This window comes from Asterias amurensis, chromosome 2 (assembly GCF_032118995.1).
Source record: "Asterias amurensis chromosome 2, ASM3211899v1".
NCBI classification, from domain to species: Eukaryota; Metazoa; Echinodermata; class Asteroidea; order Forcipulatida; family Asteriidae; genus Asterias; species Asterias amurensis.
This window is the reverse complement of record NC_092649.1, coordinates 848,526-873,456: the sequence shown is the minus strand read 5'-3', so window position 1 is coordinate 873,456 and position 24,931 is coordinate 848,526. Positions and strand designations below refer to the sequence as shown.

Genomic DNA, 24,931 nt, shown 5'->3' with positions numbered 1-24,931 from the left:
TGCTTCAGCCAAAAAAATAGAGGTTTTATAAGGACCCTTTTTGCTTGCTTGCCACTTTAAGCAAAAAAAATTGCACAAGCAATGCTATGAAATAAAAAATATGCTAGGCGCCCCCGTTTAAGCACAAAACTGACCGTTAAGCAGAACCATGATTTTAGGCCCTGATCTGTTGGTGGTTGTGGGAATATTTTGGAGTGTTTAGGTGATTGGGTCAAAGACACTTGCATGGTTCGATTTAAGTCGATTTAAGTTCGATTTAAGTCTTGACACTCATGGGGTGACAGGTCTTTTTATTCAGCTGCCCCACGCATCTGGAACTCTCTGGAGATCTTGTCTTTGTACCGCAAAATTCAAATCTTTTCTCAAAACTTATCTTATGTCACAGGTTTTCAAGGATTAGTGGGGGAAGGGCCAAAATGACTGCAGAATGTTGTTTGTGATTTTGTCTAGTGTTTTCTGATTTTCTGAAGAACTAAAAGGAAAGATAAATTATTGATATTTGTACGCAGATTTGGAAGTCTTGGAAAAGCACAAAATATTTTGTATATATATTTATTGTTTGAGTGTTGTAGGAAAACTAGAGTTAAAGATTTACTTTGCATTAAGTATTCATGCTTGCCATAGTAAGTTTTATTTTATTTGTACTAGGTACTGGAATATAAGCTGTTGACAATTTTATCTACAAATGAAATCTATGATTCACTATTTTAAGTGAAGTCAAATTGTCTTCATGTTTATCCTGATTTAATTATTGAGGGAAGTTTTTCCGGCCTTATTAAGATAATGTTGCATATGTGTTACATTATATTATTCTGCACTGACGCTAAAGATAGAAGCTCAGTACCTGGATCTCAGACAACAGTCACATTTTACTAACCTGCTAACAGGTGTATGTTTACATGTCATGTAGCACGAATACATGTCACGTACGCATGCATACGTGTCACGTACGCACACATACATGTCACGTACGCACACATACATGTCACGTACGCACACATACATGTCACGTACGCACACATGTCCATGTCCATATGCACGCACATATGTACATGTCCATATGCATGCATACATTTCACAGGGACAAACTGTAGATTTGTTGACTGTAATCCAAAATATCTCCCCGATTGTTAATGCGCAATCTCCCTGACTGGTTTAAAACAAACAATTCCCTTGTTGCAAGATGCAAATGTTGGCAGCTCTTCACTTCATGTATTCATCACCATACACAGACATGTACGCCCAGACACCGTCAAAATTGGGACAGAATAATTATTTTGAAAAAAATGCAGAAAAGTAATACTTGATGGTGTTTTTGTTGGTGTTGATTCCTTCAAGTACTACACATTGTTGTAAATAGTGATATACTTTATTTATTTGTATACATAAAAGTGGCATAATATATGACAAGTAAAAAATGTATTTATTGAAATGTAGTATTAAGAGTTTTGTGAAGTTTGGTATTATAATTAAATTATGATGCAGTTGTTGATTATTGGTTGCCCACCCGGGATGTAGCTAACATTTTACTACATAAGAAATTGAATGGTTGACCACCCCCTTGTTCCTATTATGATGACAATATAATTTTAAGACTGTTTTGAGTGTTACAATTACATAATGTTATACAGTATTTGCATTGCATTTGATTTGAACTGATCACTTTACTTTCGGAATGTGACAAATCAGAAAACGTGTATTTTACTTGATTACCATATGTTTTTGTGAACTATGCCTTTTGGACCTTCTTCAATGTGATTTGCTTTCCAAGGTCACTACAACTCGATACAAAAGAGAATCATCTTTTTGTCTAGCTAGGTTACACCCCGCTTGTGGCGGTTTCAACTTTCCGCCGTGTTCAGTTTTCCGGACGACCAAATACGGAAACATTACGTCATGCGACGCCTGCGCACAGCAAGCGAAAGTAGTCCATTGTTAGTGCCGTATACTGAGTCCTGGGAAACTGAACACAGCGGAAGACCGAAACCGCCACACCGGACATCCCCACCTATGTTCTGACACTCCTTCGTTCCGAAAACCTAGAAAATAAATAACATGAGCGTTTCAGAACAGGGTTTCGGAACATAGCGTTGTCAGAATTTAGAGCGGTCACTGTCCAACTATTGTTGAGCAAAAAGTATGACAAGACATTAGTATTCTCCAGGAAATTGTATATTTTCAACATCAGTGTATTAAAGCTGCTGTATTTCCAGGTGTAGTAACTATATTGGTTTTTCATTACCTTTTGTTTGAAGCCAAGAAGTGCGATATTCTTTCTCAGAATGTCATGATTAGAGGAAACTTGCAATTGCAATTGTTTGACTTTATAATCAAGTTCTATAAACAAAATTGCTAACAGTCTTTTGATGGATGTAAAATAAAAGTTTTCACTGTTGTGTAATTTTTAAGACAGAATTTTTGCATTTTTGTGACAAAAAAATAAATGGAAGTGTTTGCATTTGTTGTTTATTAAAGTATTCCCTAAAGTACAACTGTGTTATTTATTGATTTGTTTGTTTTAGTTGACTACCCTGATTTGGGATTAAGCTTTTGGAAGGGGTGGGATAGTTGACTGTAAGAGTATGGCGTTTTAAGGTTAGGGTTGGAGCTAGGGTTGCACAATCTTGGTTAGAGTTGAATTGGGGTGTGATAGGGTTATGGTAAGGCTATTGGATTTAATTGGGATAGAGGTTTCCTTTCTATGTGTTTTGGGATGGGGTTAGGGTTTAGATAGGGTTAGGGTTGTGGTTGGATAAAGGTTTCCTTTCTATGTAGTTTGGGATGGGGTTAGGGTTTAGATAGGGTTAGGGTTGTGGTTGGATAGAGGTTTCCTTTCTATGTGTTTTGGGATGGGGTTAGGGTTTAGATAGGGTTAGGGTTGTGGTTGGATAAAGGTTTCCTTTCTATGTGTTTTGGGATGGGGTTAGGGTTTAGATAGGGTTAGGGTTGTGGTTGGATAAAGGTTTCCTTTCTATGTGTTTTGGGATGGGGTTAGGGTTTAGATAGGGTTAGGGTTGTGGTTGGATAAAGGTTTCCTTTCTATGTGTTTTGGGATGGGGTTAGGGTTTAGATAGGGTTAGGGTTGTGGTTGGGGGTTGGGGTTAGGGTAAGGTTATAGAATTGAGGATTAGTTGAAAGATTTTATGTGTCATTTATGAGCTGTCACTAACCTTTATGTTGTATTAGTTTAAGATGCATATGATTTGATACCTACGTAAAAATGATGATTTTAGCATGCAGTTCTTCTTTTGCATAAATTTTGGGTACGAGTACAAAGCATGGCAGATCAGTAGACCATCGCATCATTATCGAGTAATGTGAACCAATAAGTGCGCACACACTGCCAGCAAGATCTAAATAGAGGACTAAATGGTCTACATGGACCAAGACCAACGAACAAATTGCACTTCCAACTCAACACAGTGTTTTTGTTTTCTCTCGGACATTTATTAAAATAGTGACTAACCAAGGCATGGTATCTATATCTACCTCCAGCTACATGGAATAACAATGATGGAATGGTAAGAAATAACATCAAAGCTAATGTATAAATAACTTGTAAGTAACACAAAGGAACAAGGGGGATTACACCATCTCTGGAAAGGCAAGAACCACATGACATCCAACTTCAGGCTTTATAGAGGGGAAAACTCTCAATGGATAGTTGTAACCCCAAAACAGTGTTATAAAAAATGCTTCCCTTATGCCTAAAGAGTTGTTGTTGGATGTCACACGAACTGGGATCGTTAAAAACTCTACTCTAGTTTAAGTATCATCCAGAAGTTCACTACTGTATATAAGAGTTGTATAATATTCACAGGCATAAGAAATAGTTGGTATATCTACACAAATTAGTGGATCGTAACGTCGAGTTGAATATTATTGTAGAATGATAACAGAGACATGCTTGACTTCAATATTCCCAATTTCCGTTTTCAATTTGTGCAATGAGCTACATTTGTATACTTTGACTAATCAAATCGCACTAAGATTCATCCACGCAGTGATTTGTATTTTGACGTCACATAAATTATAGTGCTCTTTTAAATCGAGCAATGTCTTTTAGTAGCTCTATTTGAAATGTCCTTTAAACTTTATCAGACCAAAAGAAAACACACACCAATGGGAAAAATAGAAGGGTACAATAGAGAACCGTGATTCCAAGACAATATCTTGCCCCTCCTGCCCCCGTTTCTCAATTTTGAGGTATACTTGCAACATGACTCTAAATTTGCCAAACCATAATCAAGAGTCCTCTTCCCAAAGAGTCTAAAACTGTTTTAGGGATAAATGTTCCAATTTTGACCTGTAAATATGGATTTTCAACCAGTGCTGCTCTGGGGAAAACCTTCAAGTCACAAATTTTTGCTGCACGTTTTTTGTTTACACTTGACGTAAAAAACCTTGACGCCTACATGTACATATCTGTCCCATGAAATGTCATTGCTATCACAGTACATAATTAATTAACTGTTTTAATTTTGAATGTTTCTTGATATCCCACTACATGTATAATTTATGCGCAAACAACTGGCCAGTTTTGTAGGCCTGCAATTTTAAAAACACGTAAGGCAGGTGCTTGAAATAATGCGCTCTGAATTCCTTAAAGCTTTTAACTGACCCATATTTACAAAGTGGATACACTTTTAAAATGAACTTGGAAAAACAAAAGGTTGTCTGAAATAAAAGATTCGAGCAGAACTGAATGCCATATAATGTAGTCCCAAACTACAGCATCCACAATTGCAGTGATTCAATCAGAGGTTCTGAATCTTCAGAAAACACTTGATAACAAATCAATAATTACCCTAACAAGAAAACCCAACCGTGTATATTATGTACATTTAGAAAGTTTACGACAGAATGTCATTTCCATCCCCATAAATTCTCCCCAGAAAATACCGTTATTGTCCCCCATGCTTTCAACGTTCAGGCTACCACAATCATTTTGGGTACAGACTTACAACTTTCTACACTTTCCATCCATAAACATGTACATGATATCCAGTAAAATGTCTAAGGCTTTGTCATAAAATATAAACTACCATTAATTCCTTTATTTTAATAGATCTTGTTTAATTTATACTTTAATATATTATGTATGTCTACAGACTCTATACGGATAAATCTCTTACTGTGTAATTCCTTCTCAACCAAGTAGCTTTACATTATTGCACTTGAGTGTTTGCAGCAGTGTGTAACCAACATAAGTTGTGCCAGTCCATTATGTGTCAAATATCACCCAGTCCATTATCACCCAGTCCAATATCACCCAGTCCAATACCAGCACCCAGTTAAACATCATTATGACTCAATCAGTTAAAAAACACTGGACACCTTTGGTAATTGTCAAAGACCAGTCTTCTCACTTGGTGTATCTCAACATATGCTTAAAATAACAAACCTGTGAAAATTTGAGCTCAATCAGTCGTCCAAGTTGCGAGATAATAATGAAAGAAAAAACACCCTTGTCACACGAAGTTGTGTGCTTTCATCAAGTTTTGTGGTCTCATTTTGAAACCTCAAATTCTAAATCAGAGGTCTCAAAATCAAACTCGTGGAAAATTACTTCTTTCTCAAAAACTACGTCACTTCAGAGGGAGCAGTTTCTCACAATGTTTTATACTACCAACCTCTCCCCAATTACTTGTTACCAAGTGAGGTTTTATGCTGATAATTATTTTGAGTAATTACCAATAGTGTCCCCTGACTTTAAGGCCCAAACCATGGCACTTCATACCCTTCCGTAAGATGGAAAAGGAATTGATAATGAAACATACCGACTTTCCCAATCAAACCAACTAAGCTGAATTGGTACAGTGAAGTAATTGACCGTGTCTACAGCAGAGCGTACGAGCAGCTCTAAGTATTATCACCTAGTATGGTAGCCGACAAGTTTTGTTTTAAAATACTTTGGCCCTAAGCAACTTGCAAATTAAAGTTGCTGGTTGATCCCTAAAGAGATACAAATTTAATATCAAGCAAATATTCCCAGCCTCTATTTCAACACCCTTGCTTTTCTATTTCAAATCGCATTATTCTTTGTGGACCAAACAGTCGTTTCCTTAACTGGCACTCTTAGTTGTTTCCTGGACTGGCACTCTAAGTTGTTTCCTGGACTGGCACTCTGAGTTGTTTCCTGGACTGGCACTCTGAGTTGTTTCCTGGACTGGCACTCTGAGTTGTTTCCTGGACTGGCACTCTGAGTTGTTTCCTGGACTGGCACTCTGAGTTGTTTCCTGGACTGGCACTCTTAGTTGTTTCCTGGACTGGCACTCTTAGTTGTTTCCTGGACTGGCACTCTGAGTTGTTTCCTGGACTGGCACTCTGAGTTGTTTCCTGGACTGGCACTCTGAGTTGTTTCCTGGACTGGCACTCTGAGTTGTTTCCTGGACTGGCACTCTGAGTTGTTTCCTGGACTGGCACTCTGAGTTGTTTCCTGGACTGGCACTCTGAGTTGTTTCCTGGACTGGCACTCTGAGTTGTTTCCTGGACTGGCACTCTTCATGTTTGTTACACACTTCTTGTTTAGGTATAAATATAAGTCATCTTCACTGAGTTCAACCCTGGTTAGCTCTACAGTACCCTATACAACGGAACTTTCAAACGTAGAACATGCAGTAATTGGTAATCTATTATATAGTCTAGGGAGGTAAAGTGGGGGATTAGAAGCAGCAAAGAACAAGTCTAATTAATAATAATAATAATAATAATACCAATAATAATAATAGTAATAACAATAATACTTATGTGAAAAAGAATGAAGCTTAGCTCACAGAGCTGCAAAGTGAGCAATATGCTAAGCAGAAAACACTTTCACTTTGCAGAAACAGCCAACTGAGCCCAATTTTATAAAGCTGCTTAGCGCAGTATTCTGTTCAGCACAAAAAAGTACTTGCCACAGGAAACTGCGTAGCACAGAAAACTGTGTAGCACATACAATAATTGCTAAACAGAAACATGTTGACAGCAATATGCAATTCTTATATTGGGCAACAGTTATTAATTCTCTGCAATCAGATGCTTTCCTCTATAATACTTTGGAAGCGGCTTTGGGAGGGTTAGGGTTAATGTCTTCAAACTGCTCCATAGTTAATTTACTTAGCACAAAGCTGTTTAGTTTCCGCTAAGCAGCTCTATAAAATTCGGCCCCGCACAACAAAATGTAACACTCACTACACTACGAATCTTTGACTACTTTTTTTAAGGAATGTTGGAATGGTTTTATCGTTATTAAAATTTACAATGTATTTGACACAAATTTTTCATTATTTTTTTTTCGCCTTTTTGTTTAGTACTTAATGCGAGTGACATTATACAAAGAATCTCCGGACAGAAAGACACCATTTAAAATTGCTTTGAATATTTTTTATATGAAATGAAAGGTAAAAAAAAAAAGAAAAGGAGTTTTGATGGAAATGAAATATACAAAATGGACATGGCTGAGAAATGTCACGCTTTAAATAGATGCAAAAATATTAGTGTTGATTCATGAAAACTATTGTGGATGGCCAAAGAGTGAAAACTAGTTTTTGAACATTTTTCTAAAGGAGAAATGTTTGAAAGTAAAAAATATAAATATGTAACTAAATATATTAACAACATATTAAAAGGAAAATCTGATGCTAATTCTGTCCTATATTCAAATAAACATAATATATATTCTACAGTACTTCTTTTTTTAAATAAAGTCATTTAATGATTGCCATAGCCCATTATAAATCTGATATGATTCACTTAATACTAAGCTCGTTAAGAATTAACTCAATAAATATTAAAATTAAATATGTAATCACTTTAAAGTCCATCGTTTAATTTCTTACTTATCAAATAACCCTCAAATATTCCATTTTATTATAGGATTACTTCAGTGCTGCCCTTTGCATTGATAACATAATAAAATTACTAGTAAATCCGAGTGTTTAAATTGAGAAGTTGTACGATTTAGTCTTTGTTGTGACTAAATTTGTACATAATGTATTTACAATGCATGCAGTAATGTCATCTCTGTTGGAAACGGTTACAAAAACTCCCAGGGGAAACAAAAAAAACAAAACATTTTGAAATTAAAATGAGAAATTAAAATTAGAAAGCTACTGATGTTCACCACTTCAGTAAACTCCTTCTTTCAGAAAAATTGATTTTTCAAGTGTGGCGAAAAATCTGACTGTTATCATTGGTGGTTTAGTTGGTGTCATACTAGAATCACAAGTAATATGTCTGTAGTGACTTTTTTCACCGAACTCGGGGAAAGTACCGAGTACACAGTGCTAACACACTTTGGTGTAAATCAGTAAAACCAAACTAATATTCTTTATCCCTGATGCAAATTTAACATCAACGATATCATCCTACAAATGACATTCTTTTTGTTTTGTTTTCAGGGTATTTTTTCTCCAGTGTGGCACACAAAGTGCAGTCTTTTTGACACACCCGCAAAATGGGATAATAAAAAATAAAAAAATGTCTGAACAGAGCTATTCATTATGTTTGAGGTTAACCAAGAATAAATAAATAAATAAATATCTGTAAAGATGACATTTGTAGCAATGTTTGTCAATCAAACAAAACAAATCAAACGAAACAGAGCAGTACTGGACATATAAGTTGACTTTTTAGCAGTGAAGCACTTTGTTTGTGTGAGTGGGAATTGGAACCAGCGTATGAGGCAGACTTGATAAAAATAAAAAATGCATGCATGCTTTGCTACAGCTACTTACCGCTCTTTTGTAAATTCAACCTCGATGGTTTAAAAACTTGTCATTAAATATTCATTTTGAAAAAACAAATACCAATGTAATAAGGAAAGTTCATGTACACAACTTTTTAATGTTTATATACCAGATTACAAAAGATTCGCACAAACGTTTTTTGCTTACCCTTTAAAGGTAAAGGCGTTTCCATGGATGGACCTCTCCTTAACTCCACGAAAAAATGTACCAAAAGATTTTGAATTGAATAACCACCGATTCATTTAACACTCAACCATTGGGGAAATCAAACATAAGGGATACTACCTACATCGGACGTGATGGGAGCAACCCCTGGCGTTATCCAGGGGACTCACAAAGATACAATACACATGGCTAGTAAGAGACGGTGCAAGTCTCGCAAGACTGCGAACCAGAAAAACATTGTTATTAATGGCCTTAACTTTCAACCCTAGCAGAGTCTTTCTCGAAGGCTAGTTTGTTTTCTCAAATGCTAGTGTGTTCAAAACTACCTTTAACTCTAACTGATAGAAACTTCATGAACGTTCTAAAAAAATCAGAAACCGAGTAGGTTAACATTCATGCGTCCCTGAGATTCCAATTCATCAAACTAATGTTGTATTGGTCTATGTAGCCATGTATCTTTGAAACAAAATCACGCCCGATTGAGGCAGAGTGCCCGATTAAGGTTCACGCCCATATGTGGATAGTACAACTACATCTAAGCCCACAAGGGCGGCATACACAGTACACAATCTATTGTCAGTTGGGAGTTTTCCCTGGCCTTGGCAACGGCAGCAGAGGATGAGGACGATGGTGAGGAGAGTGATCAGGAGAACAAACATGATCAACGACGCAAGATTTGTGTATACCGCCCTCTATATACATGCGGGCTAGAGTAGAGTGGAATGGGGTCTAAGAGCAAGGGGAGATGGGCAGCCGGGTATTTTGGGGTTTTTTTTTCAGCCGGTGTTTTACTATTTGTGAGCGCGTGTTGCAAATTGTTTTATGGGAAGTCACCTCAGTATAGGAAGCCTCTCATTGAGGGAAGTCCTACACTATGGAAGAACCATAGTATGGGAAGTCCACTGTGGGAAGTCTCATACAGGAAGTTCCTCTTTACAGGAAGTTCCCTCAAATGGAAAGTCAAAAAAGTGCCACTTGGCAAGCCCCACAGTATGCGATAAGCCACACTATGGGAAGACCAAACTATGAAAAGTCTCCTCTTAGTGGAAATCATGGAGAGTAGCCTCCATTTTGACAAACCAGCCTTTCATGAGAGGTCTCTATATACAAGGGTTTCCACAGCAATGAGTGACGCTAATTACACACATCATGCAATCATGCAGACTTGCTAGATGAATCAACCAACATTGAACAGGGTTTTCATTCTGTGTGAATAATTCTCAGAGTGTTCTATAACCCATGTCACATAAGACAATTTACAGGCAACCAGTTGCAGGCAATCTCCAAAAAGAAAAACCATTCACACTTCAACGTTTTCACAAAGAATTAGGACTAGTCCTAACTTAGGACAAGTCCTAGGAAATATTAAAAACTTGTCCTACATGTAAGTTAGGACAAGTAACTCAAGTCTTAACTCTTTGTGACATCCACCCCTGTACATGTAGCATGCCCTGCAGTTGGTTGCCTCCAAGTTGCCTGTAAACGTCGCCTCCTGTGACAAGGGCCTTATAATGAATGATCAAACCCTTTCAATGGAATAAATTAAAAGAAACCTTGTTGAATGTTGAGAATGACTGTGTTTGTTTTTGCTCCTAGACGTCTCGCCGTGTTCTCCTTTTTAGTCTTCCTCATCATCGTCCTCATCCTCTGTACTGCCGTTGGTCAAGGCCAGGTTGCCGTGGGTTACGGACGCAGTGGCTTCCTCCACTTGCAGCCGATGACGTACAGCCTCGTACGTCTTGCTGTTGAGGCTCCGGTTGGATACGCCGTGCATCTCAAAATCTTTGTACATTTTCTGCATCAAACCGAAGGAAATCACAAAAAATATAAAAATCAAGCCATAAACCACAAGGGAAACTGATGAGGGAAGTTTTGAAAAACATGGGTCTGAACATAGAAATATTGACTGGAGCGAGACTTGAACCAACGACCTCCAAATTAGCATACCAGTACTCTACTAACTGAGCTATCTAGCCCTATGGAGAATATGTATATCGTTTACTGTGTGTTTGTTTATCCACTTGTCATAAATAGATTGCGCTTCACACAATGTTTTTATTATTTAGATTTGATGTTTTGCGTGGTGGCAGAGTAACAAATATTTATGCTGCAACACCATGTAGATCAATCTCTTTTGAGTTGACTCTAAGTTTTCACAACCCCCCCCCCCCCCCCACACACACCTAGTTGGAATCTAGCAGTTCTCCGCAGTCTCCAGCAGTGACGACAGACAGTGTATCCAAATCGTTCAGCCCTACGGTTCTTCTCAGAACTACCATTACTCAAAAGAGACTTATCGACATGGTGTCTTACTGTTATTATTATCATGATGACTTACATTGGTAACACGTAGCAATGTACTGAGTTGATGTACATGCAGCTGAAGGTCCATCCTATCTGACAACCAGTCACACAACAGGTTCATGTTGGCTGTATAAAACGCCTGCAAGTAATACAATAGAATCACTACAATCAAAACTCATACTAATAATACCACAAAATCTGGTATGCTTTCCAAGTCCAGTTTTCACAGCTCAACTCTTGCGGACTCATTGAAGAATCTGCAACATCTGGTCAAATAAATATAAAAAACAGTTGACCGTCCCCACCCGCATCCTTTTTTGGGGCCACATCCTTTTTTTTACTATTCATTATTTTGTATATTTTTTTTTAATCCATCTTTTCAAAAGGCCTGGCCTAGGAGCTTTTCCCGACTGTCGAATCATGCTCTCCAAAACGTGTAACCATCTGTTCCATAAAACAATTATAAGTGAATGCCTACCAGTAAATCTTTTTAGTGTTATCCGACCCTGTAAGTGTTAGTGTTAACACAGGTCCTCATGCAACTAATAAAGGTATAAAATTAATTTTTGGTTGATTCAAACTGAAGAATTGGTGGCCTATTTGATAATATTAAGCGGCCATCTTGAAAAAAAAAATAGTAAATAGTAAATAATAAGGCCCTCATCCTCCTCTTTTTTGAAAAATCCAGATGATCAACTGACATTTTTTCTTATATTTGGCCTAATCTAATCTAATCTAATCAAACAATCATATAATGGAACCAAATAAAATGGACAATCCAAGCAGTTACTGTATGATTACAGTTTTATTTTAGTTAGAATCATTACTCTACAAACAAACTCACACTAGAAATGTTTCCAAAATGTTACAAAGATGGAAGACAATTTAAAAAGATAATAAAGCATGGTCTTTTAACAACCCTTAACTCACATCAAATAGCGAATAGATGAACTCATCATCATGTAGACATTCTCTGACTTCATCTAGATTCTCACAGACAAAGCAAGCGTAGTCATCAGCCACCTCCGATCCTGGTTTCTGTACAAACAAAAAACAAACATAAGTTTTAATTTTTTTTTTTTTTAAAGGCAGTGGACACTATTGGTAATTACTCAAAATAATTATTAGCATAAAACCTTACTTGGTGACGAGTAATGGGGAGAGGTTGGTGGTATAAAACATTGTGAGAAACGGCTCCCTCTAAAGTGATTTAGTTTTCTAGAAAGAAGTAATTTTCCACGAAATTGATTTTGAGATCTCAGATTTAGAATTGAGGTCTTGAAATCAACCATCTAAAAGTAAACAACTTAGTGTGACAAGGTTGTTTTTCTTCCATTACTATCTCGCAACTTCGATGACAAATTGAGCTGAAATTTTCACAGGTTTATTATTTTATGCATATGTTGAGATAGAAGACTGGTCTTTGACATTACCAAAAGAGTCCAGAGTCTTTAAGACTGCAGATTTGTTCCTGTTCTCAAGGAAGACACTTTAGGTACGATTACTCTCAGCAAATGAAATGTGTGCGTGGATGTCATAAAGCTGTTGCCTCTAATGTCCAATTTGATTGTCGCTTCAGCCTAGTACATGCTTTTTTAAATTCCTTTTTTTATCTTCAAAATCTGAAGGGCGGGGTATTTGTTGACAATTATTGTGGCAGGATGGCTTTGTAGAGGTGCTGGTCACCTGTTCCTCCTTGCCACTCACTGGCTTGGTATTTTATACAATTTTGAATATTTGTATTTATCTTTATTTTCTCATTCAAAGTTCTATTTCTGGTATTGTATCTTTTAATTCCTTTCACTAGATTAACAAATTCTTAAAACGCGCATTTCACAATAACCGTATCAATGCGCTTTACATTAGTCCCCTGGTCATTGGGCCAATAAACATCCCTTTATTCTTTCTCAGCTCTCAATAGGGAGTATACAGCCGAAGAGCTGCCGTGGCGCTCTGAAAGCTTTTCATTCACAATATCAACTTCTACCCTCACAGGTACCCATTTATACCCCTGGGTGAAGAGAAGCAATTATAGTAAAGTATCTTACTCAAGGACACAAGTGTCATAACCGGGATTTGAACCCACACCTCGATGGCTAAACCACCAGAACTTGAATTTGATGCTCTTAACCACTCGGCCCTGACACCCAACTGTTTTTAGTTTTATAAAATATTAAAAAAAGAAGTCCACATAGTTTTCATACGAATGACAATGACGACTTACCGTGAAGGAGAGAATGGAAGCCATGAATGTACCCTCGTCGTATCGAGCCAGTTTAGAGAGCATGCCCTCTAAGACGCAACGCATCTTGGCTACCAACGTATTGATCAGTATGGAACTCTGCGTCTGAACGACATCGTCAATCTTGGTGTGGTACTGATGCTGGTAACAAATCATATACAAATCACATCATAAAAAAAGTCGTTGAGTATACAGAAACTCTAAGAAAGATTTAATTTATAAGGGTTTACATGTACAGGGTGCTACGGCACATCCAGCAGCCATAGCCAGGAACACCGGGGCGAACCCCTTCTCTTTTTAATAAGTGCACTAGGTTATTTACATGCGTTATACACCAAAATTTCTGTGTATTCTCATTTAAAATTGTTAATGTTTTATGAACTTGTAACAACATAAAGTAGGTGGTAACTTTAAACTGAAGAATGGTGGCCAGCTTGAATTAAAATGTTTGGCAGCCACCTTTGAAAGAAATAACAAATACACATTTTAAAAGGTCCTCATCCTCCTCATTTTGGAAAAACCCAGACGATCAACTGGTATTTTCTTTTACTTGGCCTTCACTGATTAGGGTCATCCACCAAATCAACTGCCACCAGGGGCACGCTGCTCCCCTTCTCCTGGGCCTGAACAGGGTTTGTCATGAAAAATATATTTTGGTTATAGGACCATCTTTTGAAATCGAGTAGATATGTATTTTGGACATTAGTGGTAATTGTTCTGTGGACTTGAACTTACATTCTCCTGGTCCTTAGAGACGGGGCAGAGCTTTGACGATTGGACCTTGGCATCGGTCAATACGTTCATCATGACGCACATCTCAGAGGGCACGCGGTAATCACAGTTTACCCGACCTTTCTTGACCCATACTTCAAATGCTTTCATCGTCCTAGAGTCACATTGAAGAAGCAAAATACTAGAGTGATTGTTCTGCCTATTGTTTGAAAAACCTAGAAATTAACATCTTAAAGACAACTCATTGTCCCAGTGCTGTTGGAATTTCATTTATAGTGATCAAAGGGCAATTTTAAAAAATTCATACTAAAGTTTAAAAGTAAAAAATATATAATTTGTTTGACAATGATGTTTCTTTTAGTCAAACAATTACTTTGGAGACCACTCTTGATCAAGAAACTTCATTTAACAGAAGCTCCAACAAAAGTTTTATGAAATCCAGACAACACAACATTATAGTTATGAGCAGACAAACTTATACTGCAAATGGCAAAACTATCCGCTAATTTCAAAGTTTAATTCCTCAAGCTCCGCCCTTAATTCACCATGTTCCTTGGCTAATCATAAATGTGTCAAAACAAAACCTGAAAAGTCCTACGTGTAACCCACCTTTTGAAATGAATTTTTCACAAGTAAGTTTTATTATTTACATCTTAACATGTTTTCAACTTTCTAATTGCAGAAAAAAAAAAGGAAATGGCCTAAAGTTGTGAAACGAAAAAGGGAACTCAGATGATCAGCTGAAAAGCTGCATGCCTGGATTTAGGATGGAAACAATAGAACAGTTCCAAAAACCAATGGTTTCCTTTCCTCTTAAGCAACTCTAGGAAATTGATCCCAGCTGAAAAGCACCAACCTATTGACGCATGATTCAATCATATCAGCAGCCATGAGCTTGAGACGGTGGTCTAGGTGCTTGGCAAACTCCTCCTGGGGCCAGTGCAGGTCTCGGATGAACGTCTGCAGGGCGTCCAGCTTCCAAAATAGGTCCTCGGAGGTTTCTGTCCCATTACTTCATATGTACAAGAGAATTACATCAAAGACATAGTCATGCACTCTTTATCCAATTGTTGCTTTTCATTTGCAGTCAGGATTTCAAAAAAATGGTTTTGCATGTTTTGAAGCTCCTGGTGGCCTCCAAAGTAATTGTTTATCAAAAAAAGAAACATTCCCCGTTTTAATTTTTTTAAAGACCTTTGATTTCTAGGGATGTGCAAGTAAGGAGTTTCAAAAGGTGGTCGAGTCTTTTCTTTAATCTGGAGCGAGTATATGTCCATGCAGAAAGAATAATCCCTAATAGGAATACACAATCTGAGAAGGGCTCTTTGGTAACGCTTCGAAAAATAAAAAATTGAGGCACAAAAACGAATACCTTATTGCAAATAACCACATTAATACATGTACTTCTCAGTGACATTTTTAAAACAAAAGTTTTTATCGCCAACAATTTTAAGAGTGCACTCTCGAGTGATTACCAAACGTATAGTGTCCCTTTAAACCTATTTCAAAACTCCTTGTATCTTGCAATGGGAGACCTTCAGAATACTAGCTGGCAGCAGACTTACCGGGTAAATTTCCATTAGTAATGTAGTTCTGCGCATGCCAATAACAATGGATTTTACCTGGTAAGTCTCCTGCCATCAAGCGTCCTAAAAGTCTTCCATTACTTAAACAATTATATGCAGCACATGAAAATTAAAGGCAGTGGACACTATTGGTTATTACTCAAAATAATGATTCGCATAAAACCCTACTTGGTGATAAGTAATGGGGAGCTGTTGATAGTAACGTAAAGTAACGTAGTTTTCGGGGGAAAAAAAGTAATTTTCAGCGAATTTGATTTGAGACCTCAGATTTAGAATTTGAGGTATCAAAATCAAGCATCTGAAAGCGCACTTCGTGTGACAAGGGTGTTTTTTATTTCATTCATATCTGGCAACTTCAACGACCGATTGAGCTCAAATTTTTACAGGTTTGTTATTTTATGCAAATGTTGAGATACACCAAGTGAGACAATTGGTCTTTGACAATTACCAATAGTGTCCACTGCCTTTAACATACTAGCTGTGTCAGAGGTTTCAGTCATTTACTCACCCTTTGGGCTCCCATTTCTCTCTTTCGAAGCCCCTATGGATGGATTGTGCAATAGACGACTCCATCAAGTCTACATAGCGAATGACCTGAGGGGCAAACGTGTCCTGTAGATGCATGTGAAACCGTCCACCGTTCAAATCTGTGCCACAAAATAATTTAACAAACATCAATGTTACTAGAGTCCTTTATGGGAGATCTTTATTAGACAAACTCTGGGAGATCTTTATTATTCAGTTTATTGTTGGTCATGCGTGGGGAAGCATGGTTCTGAGCAACAGTAATGCATTTTAATTTGCCCTTACTGTGATCCCTTCTAACTGTCCTACCCATTTGGTCTTGTTCCCCTCCTGCATGCTCCGCCCCAGTTGTCCTCATTCATTTATTCATTGCAAATTTGGCCACAGGATCTTGTAAAGCGTTACATGGTGCCGATACATAATAAATGGGTCTTTAATTTTGGAAACAGCTCCACAGAAACCTTAAAGAGTACTTGAGTTGTTCTTCGAATGTAATAAAAACACTAAATAAGAACCAAGTATTGTTATACATGTTATATAATTTGTTTGACCCTTTTTACTCAGATAGGTATTAAGCACTGTGGACTCACCAAGTACTTTTTCCTGAGATCTGGGAGTAATACATCAGTGCTGAATACACATCGGTGTAAGGGTAAAACAAATTATGTTCTTTATCACCGATGCGAAAATAACATCTTTTAAATTTACAGTAATTCTCTGTAGAAAGCCGCAATTCATAAAAGAGCACCTACTTTCCAGACGAAGGTAGTCATTGAGCAGCTGAAACAGAGGGAAGCTGTCCCAGGTGTCAGGGGGTTGAACCTCGAGGGCGCTGTCCATATCCACAGCAAACAGCGACCAAAAGATCTCTGCATGTTCTACCAGTAATTCACTGAACCATGCAAATGCCTTCAAGGGAAAGAGAGTAGAAAAGTATTGGTAAAGAAGTTGTCCTGATGAGAATCGTTGAGTTATTAAGCGCTTGTAGTTTGTATATGATCTGGTTTTAGTGCTCTCTATGGCTGGGTTAACGCTGGGTTAACCTGCCGCTAGATCTGAATTAACTTAACTTGGATTACATGTTAATCTGGTTTAACTTAAACTTGGATTGGCTTAATCTAGATTAACTCTTTCTTGATCTGGATTAACTTAACTTGGAGGCCATTTTCAATTTGGACCAAGTTGGTTTGTGTTACTAAATAAAGCATTTTGCAATAAGTCTTTTTGAGTTGTGGTGGACACAATGCTACAACACTATAAGGTTTGGGTAAATGTGTGTGTAAACACCCAAACCAAACAGTACATTCCTATCACGTCTGCCGTACCTCAAAAAGGCTTATGGCGATTATCTGATTGTGTGTTAAAGCCAGTGCTGCTGTTAGAGTTAGCTTGTTAGGTTATTGCACAAGACACACTAAGCATTTAAGACTTTGAAGCCTAACCCTAGCTGTGGGGATATTTTTGTTGAAAAAATCAGAAGAGATAACCAAACTAATAAGAATTGTGCGGGAGGACTAATTCTAAAAAAGTTTGAAGGAACTTTGAAAAATTTTGCAACAAAAACAGATGGAAATCAACGGAGAAATTTGTACCCAAAAATGTATCAAAATTAATGTTATCAATCTGAGCCATTAGGTCAAATGATTTTTATGAAGACATTATTTGAGGTACTTCTGTCCATTGATCACAACCAACCAAGTGTGTTATAACTGTAAACCACACCCACCTCATACAAACTGGTTACATTAATGACCAGAAGCCTATAGGAGTTGCATTGAGCTAGTTTGTAATTGATTTATGCAAGGTATAATAACTGGGCTTGGATTTTTCATACCAAACATTCTTCAAAGACTGAAGTCTTCTTAGAATTAAAACTATCTGTCATAAGAAATGCTTCTGAAGGAAAACATGGGTGATTTGTGGTGAAATTGCACACGATCGTGTGCCAGCTTTGTGCCGAAAGTAGCGAAACTGTAGGCGTGCAGCAGTGGTGTTTTAGTTTAGATTTTTAAGCATCAATTGAAACAGATTTTGGTCACAACTAAAAAATCAAGAGACCTGCTGGTATGCAGTGCCATCTTTTAATGACAGACTCTCGGGGACCCTAGGTGGCAGCAGGCAAATCCAATGTTCTCAGAATTGTGCACAAGCTCAGACACTATGCAAACAATGGCAATTTACCTGGTTAAAGACAGTGGACACTACTGGCAATTTTCAAAAACCAGTCTTTTCACTTGGTGTATTTCAACACATGCATAAATTAACAAACCTGTGAAAATTTGAGCTCAATTAGTCATCAAAGTTACGAGATAACTATGACAGTAAAAACGCCCTTGTCAGACAAAGTTGTGTGCTTTCAGACGCCTGATTTCGAGACCTCAAAATCTAAATCTGAGGTCTCGAAATCAAATGTCTCTTCAGAAAGAGCCGTTTCTCACAATTTGTTATACTATCAACCTCTCCCCATTACACGTTACCAAGTGAGGTTTTATGATAATAATTATTTTGAGTAATTACCAATAGTGTCCACTGCTTTTATGTCTGCTGCCACCTACATTCCAAAGTCTCCTTTTATTAAACAGAAAGGGACTATCGACCCCTGGTACTGACATCAAATGCTTTTACTGTTCGCCCACTGCCATTTTAGGAGTCAAAATGGTTGTAAGGATATGATTTTGAACTAAGTGCCGTGCATTCCCCTCAAATGCACACTGCATTGTAACCACACAATGTGGCTAGCAAGATTTATTCATTGGGTGCTGCAGAGCTGCTAAATTACTTTCAGTAGCATGGGGACAGAGGTTTCATAATCGGAAAGATTTTCAATTTTGTTCATAAAAACATTGAAACATTGGGGGAGGTTTAAGGAATTTTCTGAAGAATCCGAGAGAATTTGCAGCTCTCATGATGACCATCAGGCGAGTTGGAACAACTGAAATTAACAATTGCTTAGCAAAAGCAAAGAGCCCAATTTCATAAAGTTGTTATAAGCAGGAAATCCTGCCCAGCAAAGCTCTTTGCTAAGCAAAAATAGAGTGGGACACCAGTTGCAACAGTGCAAACTTTATGGAATTATGGGCTGGTAACCGGTTTCTTCTAAGCAAGATTTCTCTGTGCTCAGCAAGATGTTGGAGCTTACAGGGTTTATCAAATTGGGCCCAGGCGACTTTTAGATTTATTAGTTGCACTCTTGCTGCAGTTAACACACTGATTAATAATAATCAATTTGTTAAAAGTTAAAAACAGAGACAAAAAAAGAAATCAAATGAATAAAATTGATGGTACAGCATTGATAAACAATTAAATGATGATTAAAGGCATTGAACACGCTTGGTTAATGTCAAAGACCAGTATTCTCACTTGGTGTATCCCAACAATTTGCAAAAAACTAATTCTGTGGGAACCCAGACTCAATTGGTCATCGACGTTGCAAGAGAACATGGAAGAAAAAACACCCTTGATGCAAAAATTGGTGAGCTTTCAGATGCCTAAAAAAATTTTGAGTGAGAAGTTTGCTCTTTTTTCAAAAACTTTGTTACTTCAGAGAGAGCCGTTTCTCACAATGTTTTATACTATCAACAGCTCTCCAATGTTCGCTACCAAGTAATTTTTTATGTTAATAATTATTTTGAGTAACTACCAATAGTGTCCACTGCCCCTTTAAAAAATGCTTTTATAGTAACTAGAAACATCTTCATCAATGAGAAGATGACAACTGATTTTAAAACAGATTACCGGTAGACCAACTTTAATGAGACCAGAAAACTAAAAACATGCCAAAATACTTGTTAAATTGCACTTCTTCAAAGCACAAGATGCAATTTCTGTATTTTTTTCCCTGTAACTTTTTTTTGACAGGACCCCACCCAAGTCAATGATATACCATCTTGTTAAAAACATCTACTGCAAAATAGGAATAAAGAGAGGATAAAAGAGTGGTGAAGAAGATAATCAAAGAAAACAAATATGCAAGACGTTTTGTTTTACTGTTAAATTGTTTTTTATAAATGGTTACATTAAGTTATAGAAATAGCTTTATTGGTAATTGTTCACAAATGGGAAACTTTATTATCAAACAGTAGGTTCACCTCTGTGTTACCCGGTTCAAATCCCACCTCAGACCAGAGCCTTGCATATGGATTGGTTAACAGTCCCGACCTGATTGTGTTGGTTTTCCCCCCTTTGGGGTTTTCCTCCCACATCTAAAACTAAGCATTTCTTCTTGTTTCCTATTTGTCACCGTTATAATTTAGACTAAATTCTCACATACATGTACATGTATGACCGTGGCCAGATATCGAGCCAGGGGCAAAGTGGTGAGAGACTCGCGCATTACACACAAGCCAACCAGCACCCATTTGTAACTCTATTTCTGGCCAGTTGGCTTGCCTTGCCTTTTTCAAGGCAAAGTTGGTGGTTGAGCGATTTGTTGTAACTTTCCATTACATGATAAATCATACATGTAATAATTAAAAGGTTATCAGCAACCGGTCAACCATCAACAAAATATGTAATGTTCTTTAACTTCACCTACAGATATCATGATTAATCGGCACTCGGAAGGTTGACTTCTTGCCCCCTGCCCACCCCCCCTCCCCCCCATGCACATCTAGCCATTTCAACCATCTTTGGAGTCAATTCCCTTTTGTTCATTTTGACTACAAATATAGCAGGCATGATAGGCGCATTGTGAATGCACCTAGGTCAATACACAAGTCACTGACATATCACTTGTATAGCCATCATCAATTAATGGTCGCCATCCAGGCTAGATATGATGGGGGGTTTTTCCTTCAAAATTTCGGAAGTACAGACTGGATATCACAATAATTATAAATACTTAATAAAAATAATTTGTAAAAAGAAATGAATCGAAGCACAGAATTATAAATAAATGCTAAAATTTGGCTTGATTTTGCGTGTTAGTGAGATACAAAAGTCAGACACAATGAAGGTAAAGAAACGGCCTGAATGATCGAGAGTAAAATGCAAAAGAAAAACAGTTAGTGGTGTTAGGCGTGGACAGAAATAACTGTTTCAAGATGTACCTACCCCAACTATGCCATTGTTTCCAATAGTAACAGCTTCGGCTACCCAACAAAAATCACCATTGATTTTAAAAACCAAAGCTTTTAGCACAGGGATTTTAGAATGTTTCCGGCAAGAAGCCACAGCAGTGGCCTCAGACAGATGGTTTCTTGAAGGAAATATTTCAATCAAGGATTTTTCTTTGGTATTTTGTTCAATACCAGCAAAATGACCCTTTTTTATTCATGTCTTGAAATTTGCAGTTAAACAGCAAAAGAAAAACTGAGTTCTACAAATTTCAATTAAGATTTCCAAAATCTTACTATTTTTATTTGTTTATATTTGGAAAAGCTTCCAATATACAAAAAGGACAAACATCTGGCAGTTGGTGGTACATCTTCAAGCAGCATAAAACAAAAAACACTGTCACAGTCATTGATGTAAAAAATAAATAAATAGAAATAAATAAACAAATAAAGTATACATGATCTGGTTAACATTCATCCAGCTTTATGAATGCAGGTTGGGGGAAGTTAGAAAAAAGAAAAGGAAAACAAAGCAGCTTTTTTTCAAAAAAAAATAATAATAATGATTAAAAGAAATGATTTTGATAGCCTGTTTATACACACAAGCAAAATATGTTGGGATGGCAAATACAATTATACCTGAGATTCTTTGTGTTTGTCGCGCTGCGTCGAGATGGAGGAAAAAATGGAATGGTGATGGCGACGAAGGTAGGAGGAGATAAAAAAATATATATCAAAAGACAAAGGGATCAAAATATGATGGATACAATAAATGTGAATGCTTATGAAAGAGTGGCTTGATAGAGGGGTGGGGGGGGGGGCTACGGGGTAGGGTTCGAGAGTGGGTGTGGTGGGGGTCAAATTGATGGGTACTGGAAAGGAGGGGTGGGTTATGATACAGGACTCTTTGGGACTGGGGTTGGGGCTGGTTTATACTTGATGTGGAACTGAAGACTAATGTAGTGGTGTCACAAAGCAGGTCCCTATTTTGGTGGCAATTGGGCTTGGCATTTTTTATTATTTTTTTAATGTTTTTTTTTTATGTGTGTGTAATATATTAGACTATTTTTGTCAATGTGGCCCTGAGTAATACGAAATTATAATTATCATTACTTGTAGATGCGGCTCATATTTCAAGTTGAAATTACTAAATAAACGATGCAAAAATTTCTAACACTGGCATCTGCATTTCATATCGCATTTCCACTCATACTTCCTACTAATGCGATTGCGAAGTAAATTTTGACTTGCTGTTCTCACAGCAAATGTTCAGCAGTTAAGGACAGCTAAACTGTTGCGAACTATTCGTTGCAAATTTGTGACGTCAAAATGTGTGGACCGGATTGTAGTGAAATGTTTCAAGCTACATTCGTACTTCTTGCAGATGCAAATGCGAAGATGAGTATGTCACGAGATTCAAGATCACAGGACTGAAGAATTCTTAGTCACAGATGATTGAGTTTTTATTTTGTGGATGCGAATCACATTTAATAGATTGAATGGCCTTGGGATTCAAGATACATTGATTGGGATCAGCCTTAAAGACACTGGACACTAATTGTCAAAGACCAGTCTTCTCACTTGGTTTATCTCAACATATGCACAAAATAACAAACCCTGTGAAAATTTGAGTTCAATTGGTAGTTGAAGTTGCGAGATAATAATAAACGAAAAAACACCCTTGTCACAAGAAGTTCTGTGCTTTCAGATGCTTGATTTTCGAGACCTCAAAATCTAATTCTGAGAGAAAATTACTTCTATCTAGAAAGCTATGTTACTTCAAAGGGAGCCGTTTCTCACTATGGTTTATACTACCAACAGCTCCCCATTACTCGTTACCAAGTAAGGTTTTATGCTTATAATTATTTTGAGTAATTACTGTACCAATAGTGTCCACTGCCTTTAATTATTGGCTTTAAGGAGGAGAGGGCAAGGAGGATAAGAAAAGACAAGACAAAGAAATGAGTAAAGATAAGTTTGGTATTATGGAAGAGGATAAAGGACGAATAAAAGGGGATCAGAACAAAATGGCAAATAGATAAGGAAAGAGGACAAGAAAGAAGATAAGGAAAAGGAACAAAGGAATAAGAAAAAGGAAAAGAGAATACGGAAAAAGGACAATGGGATAAGGTAAGACAGCAAGGAAATAAGAAAGGACAAGGAGATAAGGAAGAAGACAAGGGGAGAAGGGGCATGAAAAGAGGATAAGGGAAAGCAGCAAGGGGATTAGGAAAGATGATAAGGAATAGAGGAAGCTTAAGAAAAGGAAAAGGGGATTAGACAAGCTGACAAGTGAGAAACCAAGGAATCTACTTGAAGAGGAGTGTTGATAAAAAGTATATTGGGGTTGTGGGGAAAAGGGAACTGGTATTTAAAGTCAAGGAAGTGTAAAACGGCAATATGTTAGATTTGAGCAGTACAGGGGATATGATTTTGAAGACATGAAGAAGTAATATAAAAGAGACGTTGTAGAATATTTTACATGGTGGGGGAAGGGGTCTGGGATCTCCAGATTTAGAGTAGCGATAAATCAAGAACAAGTGAGAACTGCAGAGAAGAAAAGGAGAAGCTTGTGTTGAAGAGTAAGGCCGAGTTTGATTTGTCAACTGCGGCTACACCTTGATCCCCATGGTGACATGCATTGAAGCATAGCTAGGCTGTCCTTAGCAACAGCCACAGCCATCAAAATCAACATGGCCTTGATGAAAGTTTGGACATCTCAATTGGAAAGGGGGTGTGAGAGGGATCGGGCTGGATTCAAGGTGAGAGGTTGAGAAAGAGGTTGAAAAGAGCCCCAGCATTGTGGGGAGGGGAATGCAAGGCGGTGATGAAGTGAGGACAATGTATTTTGGTCTTCTTACAACATGAAGGGTTAGAAAGAAAAATGGTTTTACATGGGGCATAAACTGTGAAACTAATGACTGCTTGAAGAGGCATAGTGGAACTGTTTGCCGACCATGGAAAGGGGGGGGGCAGCAATAGTGATGGAGACTGGAAGTAGGTGAAAAGAACAGAGGCGAGGATCCATAGTAACATCCTTTGTCCCATTAACAATAATTGATGTAAACAAACTGAGGAAAAAGTAGTCTGGCCCCTTTTTCATAGATTTGGAAATGGTACACCGTACGTCATAAATGTATAAAGCATGATGTACATGACATAGTATGCACATGTTGTAGGGCAAGGAAAAGAGCAAATAGTGGATAGTTAAAAGGTAACAAGCAGGCCTGAAATCACATTCTATCAAGAGACAGGCCACCATGGTACATGTATGGCCAAAACGTTCTAGGGCTTTTATTATTTCAGAAACAGACTGGGTGTGGGGACGTAAGGGGTAAGGGCTGGAGGTGGGGGTTAGGTGGGGTAAAGAGAGGCAAGTGTAGCATCTTGGGTGAAATGATAGGGTAGAGGTTTGGGAGAGGTGGGGCAAGTGTACGTGTTGGGGAGGCGTAAAAGGGGTAAGGGGAAGAAGGGCGGTTAAGTGGGCGGGGGGGGGGGGGGGGTTAGAGATGTACATAGAATCTTGGGTAGAAGAATAGGTTAGAAGTTTGGGACAAGTGTGTGTGTTTTGGGGGAGGCCAGGCATAGGGG

General features: G+C 37.7%; 1 protein-coding gene across 4 annotated transcripts in view; it reads right to left on the bottom strand.

The window, feature by feature from the left end:
* Positions 1–3,288: 3,288 nt before the first annotated feature.
* Positions 3,289–24,931, bottom strand: part of LOC139949583 (calcium-dependent secretion activator 1-like) — a 69,939-nt gene continuing 48,296 nt past the window's right edge. For 2 of the 4 annotated variants that reach the window (XM_071947991.1, XM_071948009.1), the window contains 9 exons: positions 21,980–22,003; positions 17,039–17,195; positions 16,270–16,408; positions 15,032–15,187; positions 14,179–14,329; positions 13,426–13,584; positions 12,132–12,239; positions 11,236–11,340; positions 3,289–10,692 (listed from right to left, as the gene is read on the bottom strand). In XM_071947991.1, coding sequence (XP_071804092.1) covers positions 10,516–10,692; positions 11,236–11,340; positions 12,132–12,239; positions 13,426–13,584; positions 14,179–14,329; positions 15,032–15,187; positions 16,270–16,408; positions 17,039–17,195; positions 21,980–22,003 — 1,176 coding nt within the window. In that variant the 3' untranslated portion in view covers positions 3,289–10,515. The remainder of the gene's footprint in view (positions 10,693–11,235; positions 11,341–12,131; positions 12,240–13,425; positions 13,585–14,178; positions 14,330–15,031; positions 15,188–16,269; positions 16,409–17,038; positions 17,196–21,979; positions 22,004–24,931) is intronic. The other 2 variants (XM_071947999.1, XM_071948018.1) reach the window with 1 other exon arrangement.